This window comes from Pithys albifrons, chromosome 2 (genome assembly GCF_047495875.1).
Source record: "Pithys albifrons albifrons isolate INPA30051 chromosome 2, PitAlb_v1, whole genome shotgun sequence".
Classification (NCBI taxonomy): Eukaryota; Metazoa; Chordata; class Aves; order Passeriformes; family Thamnophilidae; genus Pithys; species Pithys albifrons.
The window spans coordinates 107159761-107187603 of NC_092459.1; the positions used below are offsets into that span (position 1 = coordinate 107159761).

The 27843-nt window shown below is 49.5% G+C and overlaps 1 protein-coding gene across 3 annotated transcripts; it reads left to right on the forward strand.

The window, feature by feature from the left end:
• The first annotated feature begins 511 nt into the window (after positions 1-511).
• PEX6 (peroxisomal biogenesis factor 6) lies at positions 512-27843 on the forward strand. Of its 3 annotated transcripts, none has more exons than XR_011700077.1 (17): positions 512-1420; positions 1501-1661; positions 2385-2468; positions 3461-3563; positions 3755-3891; positions 3976-4087; positions 16823-17031; positions 17598-17793; positions 18172-18248; positions 18354-18486; positions 20825-21030; positions 21124-21185; positions 21630-21738; positions 23079-23195; positions 23802-23879; positions 24608-24884; positions 25309-25377. XR_011700077.1 is itself a non-coding variant. In XM_071581936.1 (17 exons), exons 1-17 carry the CDS (start codon positions 557-559, stop codon positions 25896-25898), a joined length of 2925 nt encoding a protein of 974 aa, XP_071438037.1. In that variant the 5' UTR covers positions 513-556; the 3' UTR covers positions 25899-27843. The 3 variants fall into 3 exon arrangements, 2 of the variants coding, with proteins under 2 accessions (XP_071438037.1, XP_071438038.1); XM_071581936.1 differs by lacking the exon at positions 24608-24884 and adding an exon at positions 25762-27843 and having other exon boundaries at positions 513-1420; positions 25309-25448; XM_071581937.1 differs by lacking the exon at positions 24608-24884 and adding an exon at positions 25762-27843 and having other exon boundaries at positions 513-1420; positions 17601-17793; positions 25309-25448.

A 27843-nucleotide genomic window follows, 5' to 3' on the forward strand; every position in this document is an offset into this window, starting at 1 on the left:
TGTGCTGGGACAGAAATTGGACTTTGATGATCCTAATGGGTCCCTTCCATTATCCCTCAGGATAATCTATGAATCTATGATTTCCAAGGTTAGCACTAACATCAATACAAGTGCATTCTTATAAGCCAAATGCAGGTATTCAGACCACAACATCTCACCAAGCTGGCACTGGCGAAGGCACCCCGCTCTGCACTGCGCGCTATTTCCCTCCGAATCCACACTGTGCTGCTGCGAAGCTCGCGAGGCAGAGCAGTAAAAGTTTCGTCCGCCTTTTTGGCTCCATTCCCCCTTTTTCCCACATCCCGCAGCCTTTGTCTGCAGACTTGCTGGAGCCTGGGGACAAGGGGGGGGGGGGGGGCGTCACCGGGTGTCGCTGCCTCCGGTGCGGCTCCGGGAGGGAGCCGGGAGCGAGCCGGGAGCGGGAGAGGAGCCGCATGGGTGCGCTACACACTTGCCTACCATTGGGGCCGCTCTGGCCGCCGCTGCGTGCCGTCGGTGGGGCGGGCGGCCGCCGGGCTCCGCCCCGGCTCGCCCCCCGGTGCCTGCGCCCGGCGGGATGGCGGTGGCGGTGCTGAGGCCGCTGGATGCTCCTCCGGCCGAGCTGGCGCCGGCCACCGCGCTGCTGCTGGCGCCGCCGGTGCTATGCGCGGCGCTGCGCGGGCGGGGCGGCGCGCTGGTGCTGGCGGTGCGGCCAGCGGGGCGCGGCGGGGCTCAGCCCGTGCTGCTGAGCGCCATGGCGCTGGAGGCGGGCGGGCGGCGCGGCGCGGAGCTGTGGCTGCGCGGGGCGCTGCTGCGGCGGCTGGGGCTGGCGGCCGGCCGGCGGGTGGCTGTGTGGCCCGTGCGGCGTCCGCCGGCCCTCGCCTGGGTGCTGCTGGGCACGGCGGGGCGGGCGGGGCGGCCGGCGGGTGCGGAGGTGCTGGCGCGGCGGGGCGAGGCGCTGCCAGGCCCGGGGCCGGGGCCAGGCCCGCTGGTGCTGGAGGCGCGCCCGGCGCTCCAGGGGTTGCTGGGCAGCGGGACGCGCACAGTCCTTGCTCCGCCGCCGCCCGCCCCGCCGGGCAGCTCCCGGGGCCGCCCTGCCGCCGCGCCGCCTCTCGTCTCCCGCTTCGCCGCCACCGCCACCGCCTCCGCTGGCTCGCGGCTGCGGGCCGTGTCCGGCGGGGCGGGCGGCGGTGGTGGGGCGGAGGTGCGGGTAAGCCGGCGCGGGCTGCTGGCGCTAGGACTCTTCCAGGGCGAGTGGGTACGGGTGAGCTCCGAGGGGGTGGCCGGCGAGCACCTGGCGGCGCTGCTCGCCCGGCCGCCGCCCTGGGAGTACCCGCGGGTCGCACGTCGAGGCCCGGCCGACGGCGCTGCGCGGCTGGACCCCGCCCTGGCGTTCAACCTGGGCTGCGACCCCGCGGCGGCTGCCCACCTCCGCCTGCAGGTGAGCCGGGGCCGGGCACCCCGGGCATCGGGCCAGCCAGCGGCACCGGTGGCTCACGGTGCGCCCCTTAACCTCTGCAGAGGTACGAAAGGACCGGTGCGGCAGACGGGAAGGGCAGCCAGTCTGTGCTTTCCGTGCCTCCTTTCGCCAGAGAGCTGCACCTAGAGATCGTCTACTCGCCCGCCTACAGTGCCCAGGGAGGCTACAACCGCGTACTCTACATGCACTTCGAAACGCCCCGGTGAGCTGTGAGGGGCGAACACGCGTGTCTGCTCATGGGTCATTCTCATGAGATACACTCTTGCTGTGTATTTGTGGCACCCAGATCTGACACACACTGATGATATGCATCATCAACATCCTTAGTGATGGTGCTGTGTAGTTTTAGAATATTGTCTTGCACTATCTTCTCGTGAATTTGCTCCACTTGCATGTAACACCTCTTGTCCTGTCTTTAGGAAGTCAAAATATCCTTCCTCATGATCTGCCATCCAGTGCCGAGGGCTTGCAAGTGCTGCCTACAAACTTCCATTCTGGGTCATATTAGTAATCTTAATTTTCGGCTTTGAATGAAGTTGAGTAATCAGGAAACTGGATGTGTTGCCATCTTCTGACATCTGCACATGAGCATCTTTTGTTTGGCTGTCAAGGCTATCTGTTGGAATTATATACAGGTGTTGCATGGATAAGGAGGATGTTTTGTCTGGATGAGACACTAATGATGTTCATCTTCTATACCATTCCCAGAAGGCTCCCCTTAGTAGTCTGGGTACACCTGCTCACATTCAGTGCATGCCAAATCTTTCAGTGGCTATTCATAGCTTTATTTACCAGCAAGAAGTGAGTAGGTGTGAATAGTTACATTCTTTTCTGTAAAAAAACCACACATGATGCAGGGCAGGGAGGACACACAACTAGAAGGATTTACTCTCTTGAACCTGTGAAACTTGTGGGTTTTTTGTAGGCTGGCCCAGGAGGGAGACATCCTGTGTGTTCCAACATTTGGAAATGCTGAATTCATAGAAGTAAATGCAGACAAGTTCCTAAGGTAGGTGTCAACAAACTGTGGCTCTATTACATATACCAGAAGAGCAAAGATACTTTTCCATTCTAAACTGTTCCTGGAGGTTTTTTTGTTAGATTATGGAGGGCTGCAGCTAAGAGGGAAGCCTCTGTTAGCTCATTCAAATAGTCATCAAGGGAAGAAAGGAAAAAAAGATAGAGAAACTGATAGCAATAAAGAATGAAGTGGTAAGGGTGGCCTGAGGACAGTTAATGCAACATAAAGAAAGCAAAGTGGAAGCTGGGCTTGTCAGCTTGTGGCAAACTGTGAATATAAGCCCTTAGAATTCATGTTAAAATAACCTTCTATTAGGCCACCAATTCTGCCTTTCTTGGTTTTGTTCATATGGCTTTGAAATGGTTCTGTGCTAAATAGGACGTCTCCTTCATATCAGAGTAGGGGTGCTCAAAGTGGCTTGGCTGATGTTAATGTAAATGCTTCAGCTGTGTCCCTGAGGGAACTGGCACAGATAATAGAAGTGCAGTGTAAGGAGTTGCCCTGGATCATTCATGCGGGATACAGAAGAGACATGTTGCGATACTGCTCAGCTCTGGTCCAGGGTAGGATGCTTGTAAGGCTGTCACGGTATTTGTGTGAGTCCTAGACTTCAGCCTGCAGAGGAGACTTTCATAAGCTGTAAGATTTTATACACTGCAGGTGAATCTGTGGAGTTGTGATAAAGGAAGTGATGGCAGAAAAGAGAATGTCTTGAGCTCTTAGGTAGATGAAAGAAGATTAGTACAGCTGTACTTGTGCACTCAAGCTACCAGCAGAAGCTGTAACTGTTGACAGTACTGTTGGTCTGTCTGGCCAGACAGCACAGCAGGGTCTGTGAGGGATCCTTGTGGGTTCTGTGAGAAGGGAAGAGTATGTCTGCTTACCTGTGCTTTTCCGTTGTCTTCCTGTTGAAAATTGTATTGTTCCTGCCTTCAGGATCTTGATTCCGGAATTTAGACTGTTTTGTTATTTTCCCTTAGGTGGCCAGAGCTTTATTTCAAAGTGAAGAAGATTGTAGGCATGGTGGAAGATGAGCAATCTGAGGGTTACCTGGTGGACACCCAGAATACTTCTCTTTATCTGGTAATATGTCAGTAAAGAGCAGGGGGGGGGTGCAGGAGATACAAGGCTGAGAGGTTGCACTGTGGATGATAAGTGTACCTGTGGAGGCTTGTCTCCTGCCATTGAAAAATGGCATTTCAGTGACTTTGTCAGTTGGTCCCTGCCTTTACTCAGGCAATGTACTACAGAGTGCTATTTTTCCTTTCTCACAGGTGGGTTCAACAAACAGTGCTGTCCCATCTGCCCCAGCCTATAACAGCCATGAATTCTGGAGCAGTTTGTCTCCTGCCGGACTTTCTGATGTTGTGAAGCAGCTCTGTGATGCTCTTCGGCCTCACCTGAACAGTCAGTGAGTTAGAGTTCCTTCTAATGAACCCTGGAAGATCTGTGACTCTGATCCCTGGTCACTGAGAAAACTCTCTGTCTCTTACAGTGTAAGTGCTTTGAGCAGAGTCAGCAGTGTTCTTCTCTCAGGGCCAAGCGGCAGCGGGAAACTGATGGCTGTCAGAGCTGCATGTAGCTGCCTCAACCTCCACATCTTCAAGGTAATTCCTCCTGTGGCCAGTTGATTGGTGGATTTACAACATCCAAAGAATTATGGAAATGTTCTTTGAGTCAGACATACCAACACCTCTGCTGCAGCCATGACACAAGCCTACCCAGGAGCTGCTTTCATGGGTACATACAGACAAAAGGAGTCTGAGTATGCTGAGCTAAGTAACTGAAGCCTAAGCATGAAGAGATGTTTCCTCTGGAGTGTACCCTGCAGTACTCCAGAATCAGTAATTTGGAGATTTCTTTGTCCAGAGTGTAAATTTGCAGTGAAGAAAGTCTACATTTCTTCACTGACTATTGCTATTGTTGCTGTCAGGCTGATGTACTTCACAAGTACTGTGATACACTGTTGTGTTTCAGCAGACTAATATCCTGTAATATGACAGGGCAATGAGTTGAAACTGTACCCTAGTCGGTGGCAGGAACTAAAATGTACTGTGATTGGAGAATTGGAATTGAATTGGAGAAGTGATGAAAGCAGCAACTGTAGTGCCATTGGGCGTTTTTTTTCAAATGTCTGTCTTGGGTTGAGCTGGCAAAACATCAACTGTCCAAGACAGTGAAAAGGGAAGAAGAGGGAGAGGGGAAAAAAACCCCTCCAAACTAGGTTTATGCTGAAACTAACTATATGTATTTATACAGAAAAGAGAAAATTAAGAGAAAACTACACTATAACACACACACAAGTTATGTATAACAAGAAATAACCTCCCACTCCCTAGATAATACAAAATCTATTACTCTAGATTTATAGGCACTCTAAAAGACACCTAGCAAGAAACAGAAAGAGTAACAACAAAATGTTTCTACTTCCCTGAACTCAAACAAAATGCAAGCAGCAGCAGCAGCAAGGCCTACTCCAATACAGGAGCTGCACTACGTTTGGCTTGTACCTCGGCCATGGCGGAACTGAACTGACACCTCCCACTGCTGCACACATATCTTAGGTTTGCGTCATCTGGTATGAAATATTTCCTTGGTTACCCAGTCAGGTGATAGCTGTCTCTACCAATCCACGTAGATTCTCTGAGCCTGCCAATCTGAGGCCTAGCTAAAACCACTACATTGTCCCTGCACAGATTGGACAAAAGGCATTGTCGGAAATTGAGACACAGATGAGGCTGAGATCTTCTTTATCTGGGTGGGAAGGCTAGAAAAGTAAAGCAGTCTTAGATAAAAGCAGCCCTTAGTTTCCTGTCAGTACATGTCCCAGACCTGGTTCAAGATCACTCGACCTGTGGAAGAGTTGTCCTGTAACTTCACGTTCACCACCAGCCTCCACCTCGAGAGCAAAAAAGCCCCCAAATTTTCTATAGCTGTGCTTGGCTTCTGAAAGGAGAATGGGATCAAAATGAGTTTATTTAGAAAGAAAGACTCGGACAAGATAAGGAAATGTTGCGTCTGCAGTGGAGGTACATGAGGGACACAGTGCCACAACACAAGGCCACTGCATAGATTATATTGAGATGGCTATGAGAAAAATGAATGGAAGACAAAACAGATGAAGAGCGTGTAAAGGGCAGTTGCTGAAAACAAGAGGCATTCTTCAAGGGGCACAAACCTGTAGCTGGTTAGATTGAAGGATCAAGTCAGAACACTGTGGGATGACTTCACTATTTGTGAAGAATATATGTGGGTTTTGCAACAGGAAGTCCTGTCCTGTAAACCTTCAGAAAGTTGAAGGTGTTACGAAGCATGTCGGGAAGGTAACTTGACCAACACAGCCTGTCTGGGTTTTGAAAATGTTCTTTGGGAAACTGAGGAGTGGTAGGATCTGAGTGAAGGTCCTGACATGGATACAGTGCTGCTTAAAGGTGGGGGAGCAGGATGGGAGTATTTGGTGAGTCTTGAAAATGAGAAACATAGCTCTGCAGACATCTGCACTGAGAGCTCAGAAATGACCTGGGAAAGGGATTGAACAGTGATGTGATAGTTTGTTGATAACTAAGTTATTAAAGATAAGAGAAAAGGGAGGTAGACTGTCCTTGTACTAGAGGAGAAGGTTAATGAGATAAAATGACTGTGCAGTGAAGTGGCAGGTAAAATTCACTGTAGTTGGTGTTATATGGAAAATGATGTATTTTAAGCTGTCAATAGCAAGAATTTGGTTTTATGTCAGTGGCTCCATGAAAACTTGTGCTCTGCTCTCCATATATGTCAAAAATCAGATCACATTTTAGGAAACAAGAATAGGTGCTGTTGTTGTGCGGATCCATGTCTTGCCACAGCTTGAGTATCATGCACAGTTCTGGTTTTCCCATCACAAAAGCATAAAAGTGAACTGGAAAAAGTCAGAGAAAGACACTCAGGAAGATCAGGGGTCTACACCAGTTTCTGTATCGTAAAAAGCTGAATAAACTTCAGCCTGAAATACAAAAGAATTTAGGGAGAGTTTGATAGAGGTTTTTACAAGATCTTGAGCAGTCAGCAGAGAGTGGAAAGTGTTTGCTTTTCTGTTTGCTAGCATGAGGCCTGGGGCTGTCAGATGAAGTTAGTGGGAAAAGGCAAGCTAAAGGAGATGGTTCTTTGTGTAGGTAAGAGTATTTGGAGGAGAAATCTGCTGTTACAGAACCACATCTGGCTGGGAAAATCCCTTTTGGTAGGAATGGTAGAGTACTTAGGGGTGAGGATTATATGCACTTACCCCGATCTTACTCTTTCTTAAGCAGTCACATGTGGTGATGTTTGGAGACAGAATAGTGGGTCAAATGGATTCTTGGTCTGAACCAGTACTGCGCTTCCCATATTCTTAGAGCTGTGGCTGTACTGAGTAAGCTTCATGGCCAAAATGAGGTCTAGCACCTGTCCCTGTCCAGCACTGGACGTTCTGGGAACAAAGACTTGGTTAAAATGCTATTTTCCATCTGCACACGTCTTTTGTTCACTCTGATAGTCTGTGAATATCCCACAAATGCTTTAATTTCCTTTAATCTGTACAGTTATATTTGCAAAAGTGGGAGGATTTATAGTGTCGCAGGTTTGGCCTAGCTGCTGCCAACCCTGGACTGGCCCCCCTTCCCCCTCCCAGAACCTTCCCAGCAAAGGAAAGGGAAAAAAAACCTGAAAAGAAACGCACTCTAAAGAAACTGAACTGAATAAAAAGAATAAATTATATTTACTAACATTTACAAACCACACTGTATACACAATACATAGGATCCCACCCCCAGGGGAGAGGGGAAGGGAGAAAAGGGAATTGATTAGCCGAAAAATAGGGAAGACACCAACCCAACCCAAAGAAACCGAATGAATCAAAACAAACACAATTAAAAACCTCAAGGAAGGGGAACAAGAATGAAACAATCTCACCCAGGACAGGAGAAACACCAGGGACCGGAGGGACCAGACTTCAACCACCTCCCTCCAGCTCCTCAGCCAAGGAAGGGAAGCAACAACAAAACCACTCCCCCACTGCTACGTGGAAGACACGTGTGGAATACTTGTAACTTCCTTAGATACAATGGTTACTGAGGAAGCCATGGGTCAAACCATTACATTCTCCACCCCTTATTCCACACTGGTCTTTCCACGCAATCTTTGTATTATTGCATTTGCTTATATCGCACACACATATATATATATATATAGAGTCCATATGCGGTCCTTCAAGGCAGATGTCTTGTCATCAAGGATCAACACCAGCATCAGTTCAGCTTTAGTCCATTGCCTTTTGGTTAGAGTCACAGTTCCAAGTTGAAGCCTAGTCCATAGTTTAGGGCTGCCTTATCGTTGGACATCATGGGATACCAGTACCGGCTTTGTTTGGGTTTTTCTCATCTCATGTCTGGTTTCCTGCAAAACACAACTCAAAGCACATCATTAGTTCTTCCCCAAGGCTAGATTGCCTTGGGGCACACACACTGGATCTCACCATCTTTCCTCATTACCCACCAGGTGTTTCCAGACCCTTGGGCAAAAACAATCCCACGAATGGGTTTGTCTTGGCCCGAGGGAGGGGTAATCCAGACAGATTTCCCTAACATGCCTCTCAAGTGAATCGCTGGAACTTTGTCTCCATCTACCATGTGGAGGGATTCTGCTTGGGCAGGACCAGCTCGATTGACAGAGCCTCTGGTGTTAACCAACCAGGTGGCCTTGGCTAAATGCTTATCCCAGTTCTTGAAGGTTCCTCCACCTAGTGCCTTCAGAGTTGTTTTTAATAGTCCATTGCACCTTTCAACCTTTCCAGCAGCAGGTGTGTGATATGGAATGTGATATACCCATTCAATACCATGCTCCCGTGCCCAAGTGGCCACTAGATTGTTCTTGAAATGAGTCCCATTATCTGACTCAATGCGATCTGGAGTGCCATGCCTCCACAGGACCTGTTTCTCAAGGCCCAAGATAGTATTCCGGGCTGTTGCATGTGGTACCGAATATGTCTCTAACCATCCGGTGGTCGCTTCCACCATGGTAAGCACATAGCGCTTACCTTGGCTAGTCTGTGGCAATGTGATGTAGTCAACCTGCCAGGCCTCTCCGTATTTATACTTGTCCCAGCGTCCACCATACCAAAGAGGCTTCAATCTTTTTGCCTGCTTAATGGCAGCACAGGTTTCACAATCGCGGATAACCTGGGAAATAGTGTCCATGGTTAAATCCACCCCTCGGTCTCGTGCCCATTTATAGGTTGCGTCCCGGCCTTGATGGCCTGAAGCATCATGGGCCCATTGAGCTAGGAACAATTCTCCCTTTTGCTGCCAATCGAGGTCTACTTGTGACACCTCGATCTGTGCAGCTCGGTCTGCCTGTCTGTTATTATCTTGTTCCTCGTTAGCTCGACCTTTGGGCACATGGGCATCTACATGGCGGACTCTCACGTTTAATTTCTTTACTCTGGCAGCAATGTCTTGCCACAGATCTGCAGCCCAGATGGGCTTCCCTCTATGCCTCCAATTCATCTTCTCCCACCGGTCTAGCCATCCCCAGAGAGCATTTGTTATCATCCATGAGTCGGTGTACAAGTAGAGCCTTGGCCATCCTTCTCTTTCTGCAATGTCTAGGGCCAATTGGACAGCTTTGAGTTCTGCGAACTGACTGGATTCGCCTTTCCCCTCAGTGGCTTCTGCCACCCGTTGGGTGGGATTCCACACAGCTGCTCTCCACTTCCGGCTTCTCCCTACGATACGGCAAGAACCATCAGTGAAAAGGGTGTAGCGCGTCTCTTCATCTGGCAGCTGATTATATGGTGGAGCTTCTTCAGCTCGACTCACTGACTCTTCCTCTTCTTCATCTGCCAGGCTGAAGTTCCCACCTTCAGGCCAATTGGTTATAATTTCTAGAATTCCAGGGCGATTCGAGCTCCCAATTCGAACACGTTGTGTAATCAAAGCAATCCACTTGCTCCACGTGGCATCGGTGGCATGGTGTGTAGGGGGCACTTTTCCTTTGAACATCCAGCTTAACACTGGTGGTCGAGGTGCCAGGAAAAGCTGTGCTTCGGTACCGATGACTTCTGAGGCTGCTCGTATGCCTTCATATGCTGTTAGGATTTCCTTCTCCATAGGGGTGTAATTGGCCTCAGAGCCTTTGTAGCTTCGGCTCCAGAAACCAAGTGGTCGCCCTCGTGTCTCACCAGGCACCTTTTGCCAGAGGCTCCAGGAGGGACCTTTATCTCCAGCTGTGGAATAAAGTACATTCTTCACATCTGGTCCCGTCCTGACTGGTCCAAGAGCCACAGCATGTGCGATTTCTTGCTTGATCTGCTTGAAAGCCTGTTGTTGTTCAGGACCCCATTGGAAAATGTTCTTTTTACAGGTCACAAAATAGAGAGGGCTCACGATCTGGCTGTACTCTGGGATGTGCATTCGCCAGAAGCCTATGGCTCCCAGAAACGCTTGGGTCTCTTTCTTGTTAGTCGGTGGAGCCATTGCTACAATCTTATTGATGACATCAGTTGGAATCTGGCGACGTCCATCTTGCCATTTCACCCCAAGGAACTGAATCTCTCTGGCAGGTCCCTTGACCTTGCTCTTTTTGATGGCAAAACCAGCTTTGAGGAGAATCTGAATAATCTTTCGTCTTTTTTCGAAGACTTCTTCTGCTGTGTCTCCCCATACAATGACATCATCAATATACTGGATGTGTTCTGGGGCCTCACCCTTCTCCAATGTGGCCTGGATCAGCCCATGACAAATGGTTGGACTGTGTTTCCACCCCTGGGGCAATCGGTTCCAGGTGTACTGCACGCCCCTCCAGGTGAAAGCAAACTGTGGCCTGCACTCTGGTGCCAGAGGAATGGAGAAGAATGCATTAGCAATGTCAATAGTGGCATACCACTTTGCTGCTTTGGACTCCAACTCATACTGGAGCTCCAACATACCTGGCACAGCAGCACTCAGCGGTGGCGTAACTTCATTCAGGCCACGATAGTCCACAGTCAGTCTCCATTCTCCATCTGATTTACGTACAGGCCAGATAGGGCTGTTGAAGGGTGAGTGTGTTCTGCTGACCACCCCTTGGCTCTCCAGCTTCCTGATCATTTTATGGATGGGAATCACAGCATCTCGGTTTGTACGATACTGTCGCCTATGTACAGTTGTAGTGGCCATCGGTACTTCTTGATCTTTGACACGGAGTAATCCCACAGCAGAAGGGTCTTCTGAGAGACCAGGGAGAGTAGACAACTGTTTGGACTCTCCTTCAATCACTGTGGCTACACCAAAAGCCCACCAGTACCCCTTCGGGTCCTTAAAGTGTCCTCTTTTTAAATAGTCCATACCAAGAATGCTAGGGGCTTCTGGTCCTGTCACAATGGAATGCTTTTCCCATTGGTCTCCTGTTAGGCTCATGTCAGCCTCTACCACCGACAGGTCCTGAGACCCTCCGGTTACTCCAGAAATAGACACAGTCTCTGTACTCTCATATTCTGATGGCATTAATGTACATTGGGCACCAGTATCTACCAAAGGTCGGTATTGCTGAGGATCCGATGTGCCAGGCCATCGAACCCACACAGCCCAGTAAACCCGATTATCATCCTTGTCCCTCTCCTCCTCCTGGCAGGAGGCAGGGCCCCTCTATTGTTGTTCCTGGTCGGAGCATTCTCCATCTGACGTGTGTGATGCTCTGACAGAGGCTCCTTCATCAGCATGGGGGGAGTTGTTTCTTTTGCGTCTCGGAGATCGATGTTTCTTTTCCGGGGTCTTTGCTTCAACTATGTGGACAGCTTTCTTGCCAGCTACTTTCCGTTTTAATTCTTGCACTCGGGCTTTAAGTTTAGAGGTGGGTTCACCGTGCCATTTTTTCATGTTTTCCCCTAGTTCGCGCAGAACAGTCCATAAGACACTACGCTCACTCTGTGTCTTACTCCTGTGGCTTCCAGTTTTCTCTCGTGCTGCATGAGATGACCGAGAACGGGAACGAGAACGGGAACTGGAACGAGAATAAGAACGAGACCTTTCTTTGCGACCTCTAGAACGTCTGTGTCTAGGTTCTTCTTCATACACAGAGCGTCTAGTATTCCTCTGGTGGCCTCTAGTTCTCCCTCGTGCTGCATGAGGTGACCGAGAACGGGAACGGGACCGAGAATGGGAACGGGACCGAGAACGGGAACGGGAACTTGAATGAGAATGAGAACGAGACCTTTCTTTGCAACCTCTAGAACCTTTGCCTCTGGGTTCTTCTTCATACACAGAGTGTCTAGCATTCCTCCCTACCCTTTCCCCACTGTAGAGGGAAGAATGCTGGTGGTTAGTGGGGACCCTTATGGTTTCTGATATTCTCCGTATCCAGTGACACATTCTGTCAACGTGTATCTCATTCTCGTCCATACTTAGAGGGTATGCAGATATCAGACACGGCGTATAAGACTTAGGGGCCCCATTCATCACCTTATCCCACATCGGCTGTGTGCATGGCATCTTCTCTGGGACCAAGATGTCATAGTAATTTGGATCGGAGTATATAATCTCCAACATGGCCAGTTCCCGCAGATACTGGATGCCTTCTTCTGCAGTATTCCACTCTCTTGGAGCACTCACCAAATACTCTTTAAATGGGTATCTTGCCCTCACGGCACGGAGGATTCGGGTCCAGAGACTGGATGCCATCTCCCCCTGTCCCATTTCCTGTTCTATTTCACGGTCTCGGGCAAGAGATCCCAATTGTTGTGCTTCATGACCTTCCAGCACATGACTACTGGCCCCCTGGTCCCAACATCGCACCAGCCAGGTGAGGATGCGTTCATCAGGCCACCGACTGTAATCCCTTCGTATATCTCGAATCTCCTTTGGGGTCAATGATCGTATAATTTCACTTTCCCTCATTATTTCCTGTCCATCTCTCCCACGTACTATTCTCTCTACCTGTGTTTTTACTCTTCCACTCCTTCGTGGAACCTCTCTCACTTCCTTTCTGACCCTCTCACGCGAAGATGGGGATTGTTCGTGCCGTGAGGACGAGCTTCTATGGTGTTCACTCCGGGAGGATGGGCTCCTACGTCACCCACGCTGTGGAGAGAGACTTCTAGCTCGTGCACCCCGTGAAAGGGAGCTCCTGCGTTGTTCATCAGGTCTGATGAATGGAGGTAGCACATAGTCCTTGGAAGGCCGGGGTAAGGGCCTTCCCCGATCATCTATTCCCTCAAATGTAGGTCTAGTATGGGGAGGTGGAATCATACCTCCAAAGGAGGGTTGCCTTTGGAGAGGCTGAAACGGTCCTTCCTCAGGCTGACGGAAGCGCGTTGACCTCCTCTCTTCCTCCACTGGGTACTTGCGTATGTAGTCAGAGCACCAATCGTTGAATGTTATTCTATCCCAGGATGCTCGCACCGTCCCTTTCCTTTCTCCAGGCATGCCTCTGGTCTCTTTTGAACATGCCCCCAGTCCCATTAGGTGTGCCTCATCCCTTGTGACCACTCCTCCCTCTGGCGGCTGCTCCCTCTTCTACTGTGACTATTCTTTCCTCTCGTGCCATCGCTCCTTCCATCGTCACAGTAGTTTCTTCCTCTCTCGCAGCTGCTTCTTCGTCTGCTTCTTCTTCTTCTTCTTTTTCTTCTTCTTCTTGTTCCTCTTCTTCTTCTTCTTGTTCCAATTGTGGAGGTGGCTCTATGGGTTTTGTAGTCTCCTTTGTCCTTGTTGTTTTCTTCTTTATGGGGGCAATGATAATCTTCCGGTCCGTAACTTCAGTTTGAGTTCCCACAGAGCGAATAGGAACTGTATCCGCGTCGGCTTGAGTTTGAGCTTCGACTGTGGTCTTGGTGGGTTTAGTAGGAATGGCCACTTCCAGATCTGCAGCTTGAGTCTGAGTTTCCACAGAGCGAATAGAAACTGTATTGACGTCAGCCTGAGTCTGAGCTTCAACTGTGGTCTTAGCAGGCTTAATAGAGATGGCAACCTCCAGATCTACAGCTTGAGTCTGAGTTTCTACGGAGCAACTGGAAGCTGTATTAGCTTCAGCTTGCGTCTGGGTTTCAGCTGTGGTTGTAGAAAGGACAGCAGAAATAGCCTTGTCCAGATTTGAAGCCTGAGTTTGGGTTTCTACCAAGCAAACAGAGGCTGTATTAGCTTCAGCAACTTGAGTTTGGGTCTCTACAGAGTGAACGGAGGCTTTGTTGGCCTCGGTTTGAGTCTGAGTTTCAACTGTAGTTTTAGCAGGGACAGTGGAGATAGCCATGTCCAGGTCTGCAGCTTCAGTTTGGGTTTCTACAGAGCAGACGGAGACTGTATTAGTTTCAGCTGCTTGAGTTTGGGTCTCTACAGAAACAGCCTTGACCTCATGCTGTGTTTGGACTCCGCTTTCAGTAGTCTGAACGGGGACTGCACGGGTCTCGGACGGCATATCTCCATATTCTATCCTGTCCTCAAGCCATTGACAGTAGTCTGTGGCACATCGATAAGCACTAGCCAGGCCCCAACACAAAGCAGAGACTCGTGTATACGGGTCCTCATAGGAAAAACACTCTTCTGATAAACAGCGGGCCACCTCAACAGAGTCACACACTTGTTCTGACGTGAACTTCCAATAAACGGAGGGTGAGATACGCCCTAGCACTTTACCGAGATCCGACCAAGCCATATCCCACCCCGGGACTGGCCTGTCCAAAGCCCCTTCCAAAGTTCCAGCAAGTGCCCCAGAGGCATAGCCTTTCTTAGGTCTGAAACAAGGGAAGCAACAAAGTGCCAGCATTCTTCCAATCTTATACAACAGTTCCATTACCCTCGTAAACACTAGTGCTGTCACAACACAATTTAGGTAATAACTGGGACCAATGGTAACAGTAGGGATCTCTCTCAATAGTCCATTAATGTCATAATTTAACAGGCCTTTAATGTCACATGTCAACAAGTCTTTAATGCCAAGATTCAGGAGGGCCTTACATGGATGACAATTATCAGGCAGACCTAGGTATGTCCCTAGGAGACCTCCCAGAGTGGGAGTAAGCATTAGCACCATCAGTATGTAAAAGAATAGAAAGACACTTAACAGGAGGCCTTTCACTACAAGAGACTGCCAGGCCATGCCAGCATGGTTGGATTGACCTCCTCTGGTACCTCTCAGGTATTTGCTAAAAAGGGTGAAAACCATTCTTTCTATTGTTTACCTTATGCCTGAGTCCTCTGTTCCCAAACAAAAACCTTGTTTATAACAAAAAGATACTCTTTTGATAATACCACTTCAGTTGGCAGTTCTCCCGGCCACTGTTCTCTAAACAGAGAATTATTTACAAAACAATTCAAGGTCAGTATCTCGGTGGAACCTCCAATAATGTCGCAGGTTTGGCCTAGCTGCTGCCAACCCTGGACTGGCCCCCCTTCCCCCTCCCAGAACCTTCCCAGCAAAGGAAAGGGAAAAAAAACCTGAAAAGAAACGCACTCTAAAGAAACTGAACTGAATAAAAAGAATAAATTATATTTACTAACATTTACAAACCACACTGTATACACAATACATAGGATCCCACCCCCCAGGGGAGAGGGGAAGGGAGAAAAGGGAATTGATTAGCCGAAAAATAGGGAAGACACCAACCCAACCCAAAGAAACCGAATGAATCAAAACAAACACAATTAAAAACCTCAAGGAAGGGGAACAAGAATGAAACAATCTCACCCAGGACAGGAGAAACACCAGGGACCGGAGGGACCAGACTTCAACCACCTCCCTCCAGCTCCTCAGCCAAGGAAGGGAAGCAACAACAAAACCACTCCCCCACTGCTACGTGGAATACTTGTAACTTCCTTAGATACAATGGTTACTGAGGAAGCCATGGGTCAAACCATTACATTCAGTCATATAATGAGTTTTGTAGGAGAGTTTCTGAAATGATGTGGAAGAAGAAGAAAGATGGAAAGAATAGAGCTGGAAAGTTCCTTTTTTTTGTGGAAGGAAATAGCAGGCTTGCTCCCTTTTTTTCTGGTGGGTATTTTTTGGGGTTTTCTTCTATTTAGAGGTTAGGTCTTGTTAAGTTGACATTACTCTTTTCCTATTCTTTTCTATTTGAATAAAGCTGTAACAGTGGGTGAGTGAAGGAGGTGGATACAGTCTTGGCCCAGTGCTGTGCAGCTCATCTGGACATGATTCTTATTGGTGCTGAGCTCTGACTTTTCTGCAGATGTGCCATAACTCTTGGGATCCAGTACAAGGTTGCAGAGATTTCACAGTACCTTCACATCCATTCAGAATATGTTTGGAAGCACTCTGTCACTGCTGTGTCCTGCCAGGTTGCTTCAGGTTCTAGTGGGATGTGTGTGCAAGGCAGCAACTCTGTTTTTGGCATTGTTTGCTGCTTTTAAAGACTAACACTATTGAAGCCAGAGGTATTTGCTGTCCATTTTATTCTCCTATGCCAGCTTTACACTCTCCCCTCCCTTTCTCATTGACTGCAATGCTTATGCTATCATTCCCCCTGCTGTTCCCTTTCTCTGACTGTTCTGTGTGCTGTCCCACTGGGACACAGTAATTCTTCCCCACTCTAATCTTCACCACTTGATGATCAACAATTTCTTGTCTTTGCCGCTCTGTACTTGCATACAGATACTGCTGCCATTAGGCCTGCCACAACCCTAACTCCTTTTTTTTTTTCCTACAGTACATGGAGCACAGGAACTCCTCTTGAGCTGTTCTCCCTGCACCAAACATCCTTTCTGATGATGAGGCTCAGGGAATCCCAGAGATGGGCTGGCTCTCCCTGCACAACCTTGCAGCACCAGGAGGCAGCACTGCCTGTTTCCAGTAGTGTTCAGGCTGCTGTTCAAGGCTCACCATTCACCTCTCCCACTTCATCAAGTGTTTGCTTTGTAAACAGTGTCTGGGCCTCTAGCCACCTATAACTTCCCTCCCCCCACCCCTTCACCTTCTACCTTCCTCTTGCACTTTGAGCCAGTGCAGGACTGGTTGAACTGTTTCCTGAACCACCTCCTCCACTCCAAGAGACCTTGTTCTCCCTGGCTTCCACAGCTCTCCCATCCTTTCCAGCTTAGGTTGCTGGCCATGACATCCACTATATTGATTTCTCTGGTACCTTTGCCTCACCTTTTTCAGATAAGATCCGCGTGACCATCACACCTCTTGCAGACAAGCAAGAAACAGACATTTATCCATGCCAGAGAATCCTGAACGTGTCTGTTTTGAATATGACCTGAATGTGTCTCTGGGAAATATCCACTTAGATCTCCTCTGAACTGTGAATTGCCCATGAAAAGCTTTGTGACAGTGAACATTGTCCTAGATCCCCTAGCTGTCCATGTTGCAACTGCTGCAGACTATTTGTGTGGTGTGTCTCACAGGTCGATTGCATTAGTTTGTGCAGTGACACCAGTGCAGCCACAGAGGAGAAAGTACAGATGGCCTTCACCCAGGCCCAGCAGTACCATCCTTGTGTGATCCTGCTGAAAGACATCGAGGTGCTTGGCAGAGACCGAGATGGGCTAAGAGAGGATGCCAGGGTCATTGTTACTCTGAGACATCTGCTCCTGGACAGAGACCCAGCACTGAGGTACGGACCCTGCATGTTTGCTGTGAACATTTGGGGTAGTTGTTTGCTTCTGCCATTCCTAGGGCAGAAGTCATTGTTACATCAAGGTAACTGATTGCTAATGTGCCCTGTTTTATTTTTAATCCAGTGGAGTCTCTCCCAGACTCGTTTTGTTTACTTCAGAGATCCCTTGTTCTTCCATCTTAATGGCAGAGGCAACCAGGAAGCTTTGTTGTCTGAAGCTCGTGGTTGAGTTGTTCAGATGGGCAAACTATGTGTTTGCTGTGAGACATGCCAAGGGTCTCAGAGAGCCCAGAAGGGAGCTGGATTCCAGGAGAATCTTGAGGTTGATGACATGTAGCAGGGTGAAGAAATAAAACATCACTTGAAGGGCCTTGACTTGGAGACAGAACTCGCAAAGCAATTCAAGGGCAAGCTGGAGCAGAGTGGCTGCAATTCGCTTTAGATAGTGTGTCTGTAGTTCTTGGAAAAAGGCCTAGACATTGGAGATTGTTGGTGTATGTAATGGCAATATAAGAGGGAAGCTTCCACAGAGCTGAGACCATACACTGTTCCCCTTTTCTCAGCAGCCACCCTGTCCTGGTGATTGGCACAACCTGCAAGCCCCAGGATGTTCTTACAGACTTGCAGACTGCTTTCCTTCATGAAGTGAAAATCGAAGTCCCTTCAGAAGAGCAGAGGAGGTTGATGCTGAGCATGCTGACTGCCAGTCTGTCTCTGGGCAAAGAAGTGAGCCTATCCAAGCTGGCCCGAAGGACTGCTGTGAGTGAAAACACAGGAGCATGTGGAGATAGGCAGGCTGGAAGTACTGGGCCAATCTCCCCTACGGGCCTTGGAGAAAGGGGAGAATTCCCACAGCCCAGGCAACTTTTTCAGTTGTTAACCCTGGTCTTCAGACATCAGCTTTAAGTACAGATTTCTAATGCCTAAGGACTCCACACGGTTTGCAGAGGTGTTGATTGATGTTCAGCTCAGCTACAAGACAGCTAATAGAAACAAAAAAGAAGCTGGAGCCTGTAACCAGGGCACAGAGGTTCAGAGAACATCTCTAAAAGGAATTTTTCCCAATGACACCTTTTAAGGCCTAGCTGGAGCTGTGGTTAGGGACTGAACTGATGCTCTTTGTTTCCACATTCACAGGGTTTTGTGCTGGGAGATTTCTGTGCCTTGTTGTCCCACAGCAGCCGGGCTGCTTGTACCCGCATCCAAGCCTTGAGGTAGCACAGACAACAGGGCAGGAGGTGGGGGAGGGTGGGGCTGCAACCAGCCTGATAATGCCAGGAGTGGGGCAAAGCCTGAGTCCTTCCCTTTTCTTTCCTCAGTTTTCCAGGTGGCCTGAGTGAAGAAGTGGAGAGAGATTTTTGCACTGCTGGGTTCCCAGTGCTTGAGGAGGATTTTAGTGTTGCACTGGATCAGCTGCATGACACCCATTCACAGGCAGTGGGAGCTCCGAAGGTAGGATGCTGGGGGACAGGAAGGGGATTGGTTCTGCAAAGCTGGTGGCTCAAGATGCCGGCCACAGCTGGATGCAGATCTTGCAGGGCTTATGCTCTGGCATGTTGCTTCCTGCTCTGTCCTTCCATATATTCCCCCAGCCTTGAGTGGGAAAGAGTCCCCTGTGAGCTTTTCCAAACTAGTGCTTTTGGCTCTTGGCTTTGAATTTGTCAGCGGAGCTCTTGCCATACTAACTGCAGATCACTCAGTTGGCTGGTGTTTTAGGGTTTCCATCTGTGCTGCTCAGTCCTTCTTTCTAGAGGCAAAGGCTGGCTGCCTTGCTGAGGTCTCCCCAGCCACCTGGCCTATGGGTACAGAGAGGCTGTGGCTCAGGCTGATGAGGTAGTGTCTCTATATGTGTGAAAAGCCTTAGACTTGGTCCATGGCCTTGGATGTTGCTTGACCTGGCATGAGCTTTTCTGACAGCCTGGCAGTTTGAAGAGCTTTGGAGTTCTTCAGGTAAAATGACATAGAGAGTCTGAGAAAACCAGCAGAGTCAGCTTGTCAGGAGGGGTGTGATCTGCCTCTGGCAGCTTAGCACCCAGGGAAGCAGTATTTGGGGTGACTCTTTGCTGCGGAATGTAGTATTAGGACCAAGCAAAGTGATCAGAATCTCTTTTCCACACCCATGATTGCAAATACCTGAGCTCAGCATGGGACAGGAAACCTTGGCCTTGGAGCAGTTATTCTGACACCTTCCCCAGCTGCCCACTTGCAGTGCTGCCCTAACAAGAAAACACCTTGCTGGTGTCATCATCCAGGAGCTATTCCAGCACTTAATTCATTCATAAATTGGCTAGAAACTGAAGTGAACTCTGATTTGAAGTGTTTGCCAAGTTCACTGTAAGACAAATAACTACAGAGCATGCTCAGCTGTGAAATGTGTGAATAGGAGCCAATTTTGTTTGTATTTTACATTCTTCAATTGATTTCTTAATGATTGGTTGCGGTTCAGAAAGCCCATTAGCAGACCTGGATATTCTCAACATACATTGCTTTCAGTTTCCTACTTTCATTTTCTGGTTTGCAGTTAACAGCTTGAGCCTTCTAGAGAGAACTAATTCCGAACCTGCAGTTGCTAGCAGTGTCTGCAACATGTCCTAGACTTACAGTGTGCTCCCTTGAAAAGAATCTTGCTGCAGTTTTTCAGCTCCTGGCCTGATGTCTGTAGAGCTCTTTCTAGTGAGGTAGTATAAGCAAGAAAACAGAGGAAAGGGTAGCTCTTCCATTCATTGGCACTGCAGAAGAAGGGCCTGTGACCTTTTGCTTTAAAAGTTGAGTTTTTTCTGGAAATTCTTGTTTTGTTTAACCTGATTTTCCTGATGGACTTGCTGGACAGCTAGAGAAATAACATGAGATAACATAATCTCAAGTAGCAAAGGAAGGAGTTCCAAATTGGCTGAGGGGGAAAGAATTTTGCCCGAGCCTATTTTTAAACTCTCCGTTTGCACTGGCACCTGTTCCCCACCCAGCCAGCAGCTGGGGAGGAAGTGTTCTGGGGCTTTTCTTCCTCTGCATGTTCCCAGGAATGCTGCTGTGACTCTCAGGAGCATGTGTCATGAAGACTGTGGCATTTCAGCTATTTCTCAAGCTGCAAGCAGAGCACCAGTATCCTCCAGGATTGTTCTGCTCAGCACAAAATAACTAAAGTGGCATGGCTTACCCGTCTCAGGTTTGCTGTCTTTCCTCTATTCGCCATGACCCCTTACATGTCTGCAGCTGACCCCATCCCTGTCTCTTTCCTGTAAGCATACATGGACTTTGCTCTTGCATCCCCCCTTTCAAAAGCAGCGAGTGTTCCATACACTGTCCTCCAGGATGTCTGTCTCTTACATCCTCACTTACATCACAGAGGTCCTGGCAGCCCAGATTCTGTTGCTCTGGATGATGCGAAGCCTTTGCACAGTGTCATTGCCTTCACAAAGTGCTATGAACACAAGTAGCTCATAATTGCTAGGTCCAGGTTTCTTTATTTTTTGTTCTTTCTTAATTTTTACCTTCCCTCATGCCTCCCAAAAGCTGTCTGCAGCAGGAGTCACTCCCCACAAAGCTGCAGGCAACCCTGACAGATACTTTCCCTGGGGTATTTTTGCTGACAGATGATACAAGGCATGATGGAGGATTGGAGATGAGATGCACACTGTGTGTGCAGCACGGTTGGGCACGCGTGCAGTTTGTTTTCCCCATTGCAAAGCTTGCAAGGGGGGAAATGGGGATGCTGCATACTGGAGCAAGAGTTGCTCAGGCATGCTCGGGGCTCAGGAAGAGGTGCTCACAAGGAATCTCCCTCTCTTGGTAGATCCCCTCGGTGTCCTGGCAGGATGTTGGTGGGCTGCAAGAGGTGAAGAAGGAGATCCTGGACACTATCCAGTTGCCCCTGGAGCACCCAGAGCTGCTGTCACTGGGTCTGTGCCGCTCTGGTCTGCTGCTGTATGGGCCTCCAGGGACAGGAAAGACCTTACTGGCAAAAGCTGTGGCAACAACGTGTGCCATGACATTCATTAGGTGAAGAGTGGGGGGATCGCACAATGGGACTGACTTCCCCATGGCAGGGGATGGGTATCCTTTAACTGGCTCCCTCCTCTTCCTGCCCCACAGCGTGAAAGGGCCAGAGCTCATCAACATGTATGTTGGGCAAAGTGAGGAGAATGTGCGCAATGGTAAGGATATGCATCCTGCTTCTGCACTTGGGAAGATTGGGCTTTTCTGTAGCACTGGAGGGAAGGAGGCAGTGCTTAAACCCCTTCTCCCAACTTCTACCCACAGCTCTCAGCGAGGGCATGAACCCAACTGACTCCTACACCCAGTCCACTCCCTGCCTTGCTGAGCTTCCTCTCCTGCTCTCTCTGTTCCCGTTGTTCTTGTCCCTGGTGTTCCCAGTGGGACAGCAGCCCCTCACAGACACAGCTGAGCATCAGGGCCCATCCTGCAGATTGCTGCCTGTCTCCACTCTGATGAGCCACTCAGGCAGAAGCAGTTGGTGGTGGTGATACAGTGGGCACCTGTTTCCATCCACAGCTCTTCCCTACTGTGAAGGTAGCAGGCCCTATTGCTGTTGACTGCTCCTCCAGGTCGTTTTCACCTTTTGTGCTGTCTCCTCCCAGTGTTTGCTCGAGCCAGGGCAGCTGCTCCCTGTATTATCTTCTTTGATGAACTGGATTCCCTAGCCCCCAGTCGTGGGCGAAGTGGAGATTCAGGGGGTGTCATGGACAGGTGAGTGAGCATCATATGTCCTTGGGAGAGCAGCATACCTGCCTCAGCTGCAGGGGATGCATAAGATTGCCCTGCAAGGCAGAGTCCATCCCGCCTTTCTTTCTCTACTTTTTCCCCTCCCAGCTCCCTTAAACTCATCTGCATGGCCCATCTTCTCTTTCTGAACATTAGTACTGCTGTTTGCATTGCCTCAAGGTTCCTGATTGCCCAAGCTTGTTATGCAAACATTTGGTTAAGACAGTCTCCTCCATCTGCTTCTGTGGCTGCCAAGTGCTCCCTTTGGCCTCTCCACAGTCATCCTTCACAACCCTGACATGCTCTCCTCCTATTAACTGCTGTTTCTCTGTGGTGGGAAACCTTTCAGCTGCTTCTGGGTAGAAGCAAAGTATATACAGCTTAGACATTCCCAGAAACAGGGTTATTTTCTCCAAGCCTCTTCTGCTGAGCAGATGGTCCCCATCCAGTCTTTCTCTTCATCCGTGAGAGGTTCTGCAGTTTTCCAGTGACATGTGCTTCTGGCACCCAGCTTCACACACAAACCACCAGTTCTGGAAAGGACTGGGTATGGTGCTTGTTGATTGCCTCACATGATCCCAGAACCTGATGGAGATATCCCTGTGCCAGGAGGCCTATGCAGCACTAGAATACTGTGTTTGCCAGACCAGCTTAAGCCCCATGGCTGCAGAACCAGATCTGAAACATGTGGTGTTCAGTGACCTGAGCACTGCAAGTGTTCAAGGACAGGGTCCTGAGCAACCTGGTCTAGTGCAAGTTGTCCCTGCCCATGGTGGAGGACCTGGAACTAGTGGGTCTTTATAGTCCATTCCAACCTAAACCATTCAGTGGTTCAATGACTGTTTGGCAGCATGGTTGGCCTACTAGCATGTCCCTGGCATGGACTGCCAAGAGTCTAGCAGTTGGACTTGTTGGGCAGTATTACATTGTGGGGAGAGCTAGGACTGGCCAGCCCATATGAGTGGGAAACTTCAGCAATAGCCATGCATGCCTGCCTGTGTTTGGTCTGTGTTGCCAGTGTTAGATAGCAAGTATAAACATGTGTAGCCATACTGAAAGAGTTCAGAGCTGAGCACAGACTTGAAGAACTGTTTGGGTACCAGAGTTTGGACTCACTATGCAATGAACCCACACACTTGCTGGCTGTGCTAACAGAGAATTCTGGATGGCTCTGTCTTGGCTCTTCAGCTAAGAGAAATAGGAGCTGAAGTCCAAGAAATGGACCTGCCCGTGTCCTCGCTCTTCCTCTTTTCATTGGTCGCTGAGGGAGACAGTGGGTGACTTGCCAAGGCCTAGTTGTTAGCATACTGTCTGGCTCCTTGCAGAGTTGTCTCACAGCTCTTGGCAGAGCTTGATGGCCTTCACTCCACCAGAGATGTGTTTATCATTGGAGCTACGAACAGGCCTGACCTCCTGGACCCAGCTCTGCTCCGGCCAGGCAGGTATGTCACATCCTACCCTGCCTTGCTCCAGGGTAGTTCCCTGGAGCTTCTCAGAACGTGAAGAGCTGGACTGTGTCCCCACCATGTTCCCTTCACAGAGATTGTTCCTAAAGCCCCTTGGCCCTGGCTCATGGGGGAGTTAAGGAAGCCAAGAGGAGGCCAGTGTCTGTAGCTGGAGCAGCAGCACAAGATACCTGTTCCCCCCACTGCTCTGGTTACTGCTCCAGCAGCACAGCAAGGCAATAAGGTACCTGCTGTGGCACCAAACTGGTGGGAGGAATTTGTCCCCCAGGGCCTGTTCTGCAGAGCTACCCTCCCAGCTGGTCCTCAAGCCTATGTCTAGCCCATCCTGGGGCAGGACTGTGTATTGGCTGGTGTTGGTCCCTACGTGGTTCCTGTAAGCCTGTTTCTCTGGCTTGCTCCTGTCCTGAAGAGCAGCCCTGCCCTCCAGCACATTGACACTTCCCCCCAGGCTTTGTATCATCCACAAACTGGGCAGCAAAAGGAGCTGTCCCAGGGCCACCCTTCAGTTCCTGGTGCACAGGGCTGAGCACAAGTGGCAGATTTGCCTTGGCCTGTTTTTGACTGCCTCTTCTCATCTGACAGGTTCGACAAGCTGGTCTATGTGGGTATAAACGAAGACCGGGAGTCACAGCTGCAGGTGCTGAGTGCTGTCACCAGGAAGTGAGTGACCCTGTGTTTCTTGCAGCAGTCTCCTATGTCCATCCAGTGGGTCACAGCCTTCCTGGGGTTGATGCTTAGCGTTCTGCAGCTTGGCTTTATGTCTGGGCCCTACACAGCACTTGAGGTCACTTGAGGCAGCAGGCTGGGGAAGAGGATAGAGCAACTTCCAAAAGCAGAACTAGGTCTGGTTTTCCTACAAGATGGGAGCAGCTCAGCCTGGCTGTCCAAATAGAGGAGTTAGGATTTGGCTGAGCTGCTCAAGAGCATATGGGTGCAGTGGCTGGAAAACTAGTCAGTGTGATGAGACTGCAGTGCAGTGACATGGCAGGAAGCTCCCACTTGCATTCTGCAAGAATTGCCCTGCTGTTTGCTGATCCAGAAGTGAAGGCAGCTCCATCACATAGCCTCTCCTGTGATGCTCAGGGATGTTCAGCCTGTGCTCTGTGTGTCTTTCGAGTCTCTGGTTGTGTGGGATCACTGACCAGTGGGGTTTGGCTGCTTCCTTAGCTGCTCTGAGCTCCTGAGAGCACCTCTGAAGGGTGAAGAGCAAGCCCTGCATTCAAGTGCAGAGGTACCACCCACCACAGCTGACTGAGTGGCTGGGACTGTGCTTCTGCAGGGACTGTCATGGATAGCTGTGATTGCTGCTGCCTGTGATAATAAGTTAGTCGGAGAGGCAAAAGTGTGGGCTGGCTGCAAGCAGCTTGTCACATTGTGTGTCTTGACAGCCATGCCCACCAGCAGTGTGCTGATCGTGCTGAAGGAGGTTCACTGTCTGCAGCGTGGCTCTGATGGGATGGTTTGGTGTTACAGTGGTTTGTACTGTCTGTAATTAAACATGTTCTTACCCAGCCCTGGCTGTAGGCTGTTCCCAGACATGTGGAGCACTTAATTTATCTGAGTGAGAAGTCAAACACCAAGTGCATAAACAGATGGTGTTCTAGAGAGTTCATCCTTCACCATGGCTCCAAGACTGCTCTGTACATCCTTTGTGCTTCCTAACAGGTATCCACAACCAGAATGGCCCAGAGGAGTTGCAGATGCCTCATCCCTGGAAGTGTTCAAGGCCAGGGTGCATGGGGCTTGGAGCAACCTCATTTAATGGAAGCTGTCTCTGCCTATGACGGGGTGGGGGGGTGGGTGGAACCAGATGATCTTTAAGGTGTCTTCTAAGCCAGGCAGATCATTCTGTGCTGTAATGCTGTGATTCAAAGTTGCCTTTGGTTCTGGAGAGGACTGTGCTCCAGAGATGTTTCAAAGAGAGGTGACTGTGTAGAAATAAAACCATTTTTTTAAAGAATGCAGAGCACAGTCTGGAAGCAGCTAAACATGGGTACTCTAGTTCTTTCTGCCCAGTCACACTGGCTGCTGCAGCTTTCCTTACCTATTTTTCTGTGGTTTTTACACCTGTGTTTTTCTCACTTGGCAGGTTTAAAATGGATCCTTCTGTGAATCTCACCACCATCCTAGAAAAATGCCCAGCTCAGCTGACAGGAGCAGACATCTATGCCCTGTGCTCAGATGCCATGATGTGCGCTGTGAAACGCAAAGTGGAGTGGATTGAAGAAGGTAGGAGCCCTTCCCTATTTTGTTCCATGTGTTGGAGCAGCCCAGCACAGGGGCAAAGAGGAGTTACCACTGCTGGTAATTGGGCTGTGTGAGAAGACCCTCATCAGCTTTAGAACCACAATGCTGGGCTCTGGGTTACTGGCAGGCAGGCAGTTTCTACAGATGTGGTCATCTTCACCTCCAGTGCTTGGCCTCAGGGGGACAAAGACAAGTTTTTGTTGCAGTCTCTGGTGGCCAGAGAGTGGGCTCTTGGATCTTGCCAGCCACCCCTGCATTTGGCTCTCAGCTCTTTCTTGTTCTTTCTCTCATGCAGGACTGGATACTGAGCGCTCTGCTCTGATCCTGGCCATGGAAGACTTTCTGCATGCTGCTGCAAGGTTGCAGCCATCAATCTCTGAGCAGGAACTGCTCAGGTACAGACTCATCCAGCAGAAGTTTGCAGCCTGCTAATGCTCAGCAGAGTTGGGACTGGAGGAGTGTGAACAGGCACAAAAAGGCACCCACATGCTCTTCTCTGATGCCTTCTGGGTCCCCTTCTTTCAGTCTTGGGTGGAAATAGTGGCTGTGCAGTTTCCTGAGCCAAAGCCTGGTGGAAGTGCTGCTCTGTTCAGCCAGGAGGATGGTGGGTCCCTCACATCTGGTGCAGCATTTTGTGGCTGCTGGGAGCATGGATGACTTTCTCCTGGGGAGGAAGCTGAATCCTATAGTTGTGGGCAATGTAGGAGTGTCTCTGTGGGTGACCAGGCATTGATGGGAGAGCAAGGCTCAAACTGCACCCAGTTTGGCAGCAAGTGCTGGGCTGGAGGCAGCTGCTTGTTGGGCTGTCAGTCTCCAGGGAGGGATGCTGGCTAGAGGGTAGCACAACACTGCTCCTCCAGCTGGCATGGACTTAATGTCATGGCTAGGCTTCGCAAATGAAGATTTGGGAAGGGCACTACCCACGCTTGCTGCAAGCGCGCTGGTGGCTAAAAAGGCCAGTGTGGGAGAGGCAAGTCTGGGTCGCAAAAGGCACAGCGGAAAGTCTACTTAGGCAATACTGGCAAGGAATGGTTCTTTCTGCGTTGTCTTAATGAAACTGATTCTGCATGCATTCTCGAAGCAGCAGTGTTGTGTGTCTCCATGAATCCCAACTGGAGGCCAGAGTGGACCATTGATGGCAGTCAATATGGCCAAGGCTGAGGTATTGTTTCAGGGAATCCTTGTATCTCCTCTTTGGGGCTCCTCTCTTGTAGCAGTCAGTGGCAAGTTCACCATATAGCACAATCTTTGGGAGGTGGTGATTCTCCATCCTGGAGACGTGCCCTGCCCAGGGCAGCTGCATTCTCATCAGCGTGTCCTTGATACTGGTGACCCCTGCCTGTTCAAGAATGGACACATTAGTCACATAATCAGTCCAGTGGATGTTTAGGATTGTATGAAGGAAACACTGATGGAAGCATTCAAGGAGCCACAGATGACCCATAATTCAGACCCATATAAAAGAGCAGACAGTACAATGGCTCTGTAGACACTGATCTTCATACTTTTCTTCAGATGTTTATTGCACCAGACTCTTTCATGCAGTTTTCTGAGAGCTCTGTATGCCTTTGCTAGCCTGTTGTCAATCTCTTTGTCAATCTTACTGTCCAAAGAAGTGATGCTTCCCAAATAGGTGAACTGCTGGACTGACAGGCTCTGATTTGCCTATGGTGATGTGGGGATGATGGAAGACTTCCTGAGATGTAGGTTGGTAGAGAACTTCTGTCTTCTTCAGGCTGACTTCCAGCCCAAAAAGCTCAGCAGCCTCTGCAAAGCAGGATGTTAAGTGCTGCAGAGCTGCTTCTTGTGTGAGCAATGAGGGCGGCATCGTCAGCAAAAAAGCAGCTCATAAACAAGGTGATTCAGGGTCTTAGTGTGGGCCTTCAGTCGCCTTAGGTTGAAGAGGCTTCCATCAGTACGATATGAGATGTAGATGCCGTTTTCTTCATTGAGGTCTGCCGTGGCTCTTTGGAGCATCATGCTGAAGAAGATTGTGAATAGAGTTGGTGCAAGAACCAACCTTGTTTCACACCATTGGTTATTGGAAAGGGCTCAGAGAGTGCATCACCATATCTGACTTGTCCACGCTGATCCTCTTGAAGCAGGATGTTCATTTTGAGGAATTTGGGCAGACGTCCTAAACGTTCCAAGATCTGCCACAGGCCTTTTCTGTTCACAGTGTCAAAAACTTTGGTGAGGTCAATGAAAGTTAGAGAGTCCTTTGTTTTGTTTCCTACACTTCTCTTGCAGTTGTCTGAGAACAAATACCATGTCTGTGGTACTCCTATTGGCTCTGAAACCACATTGGCTTTGAGGTAGAAGTTCTGCTTAATGGACAATGTAGTATCAGAATAAATACAGAGTTTTTAGCACTAGG

Excerpts from the sequence above, each read along its gene's own strand:
- PEX6 (XM_071581936.1), top strand. The coding sequence starts at position 557 with ATGGCGGTGGCGGTGCTGAGGCCGCTGGATGCTCCTCCGGCCGAGCTG. Across the intron at positions 1,421-1,500 it reads CTGCCCACCTCCGCCTGCAG|AGGTACGAAAGGACCGGTGC; the intron begins GTGAGCCGGGGC and ends TAACCTCTGCAG. Across the intron at positions 21,031-21,123 it reads TGTGCCATGACATTCATTAG|CGTGAAAGGGCCAGAGCTCA; the intron begins GTGAAGAGTGGG and ends CCTGCCCCACAG.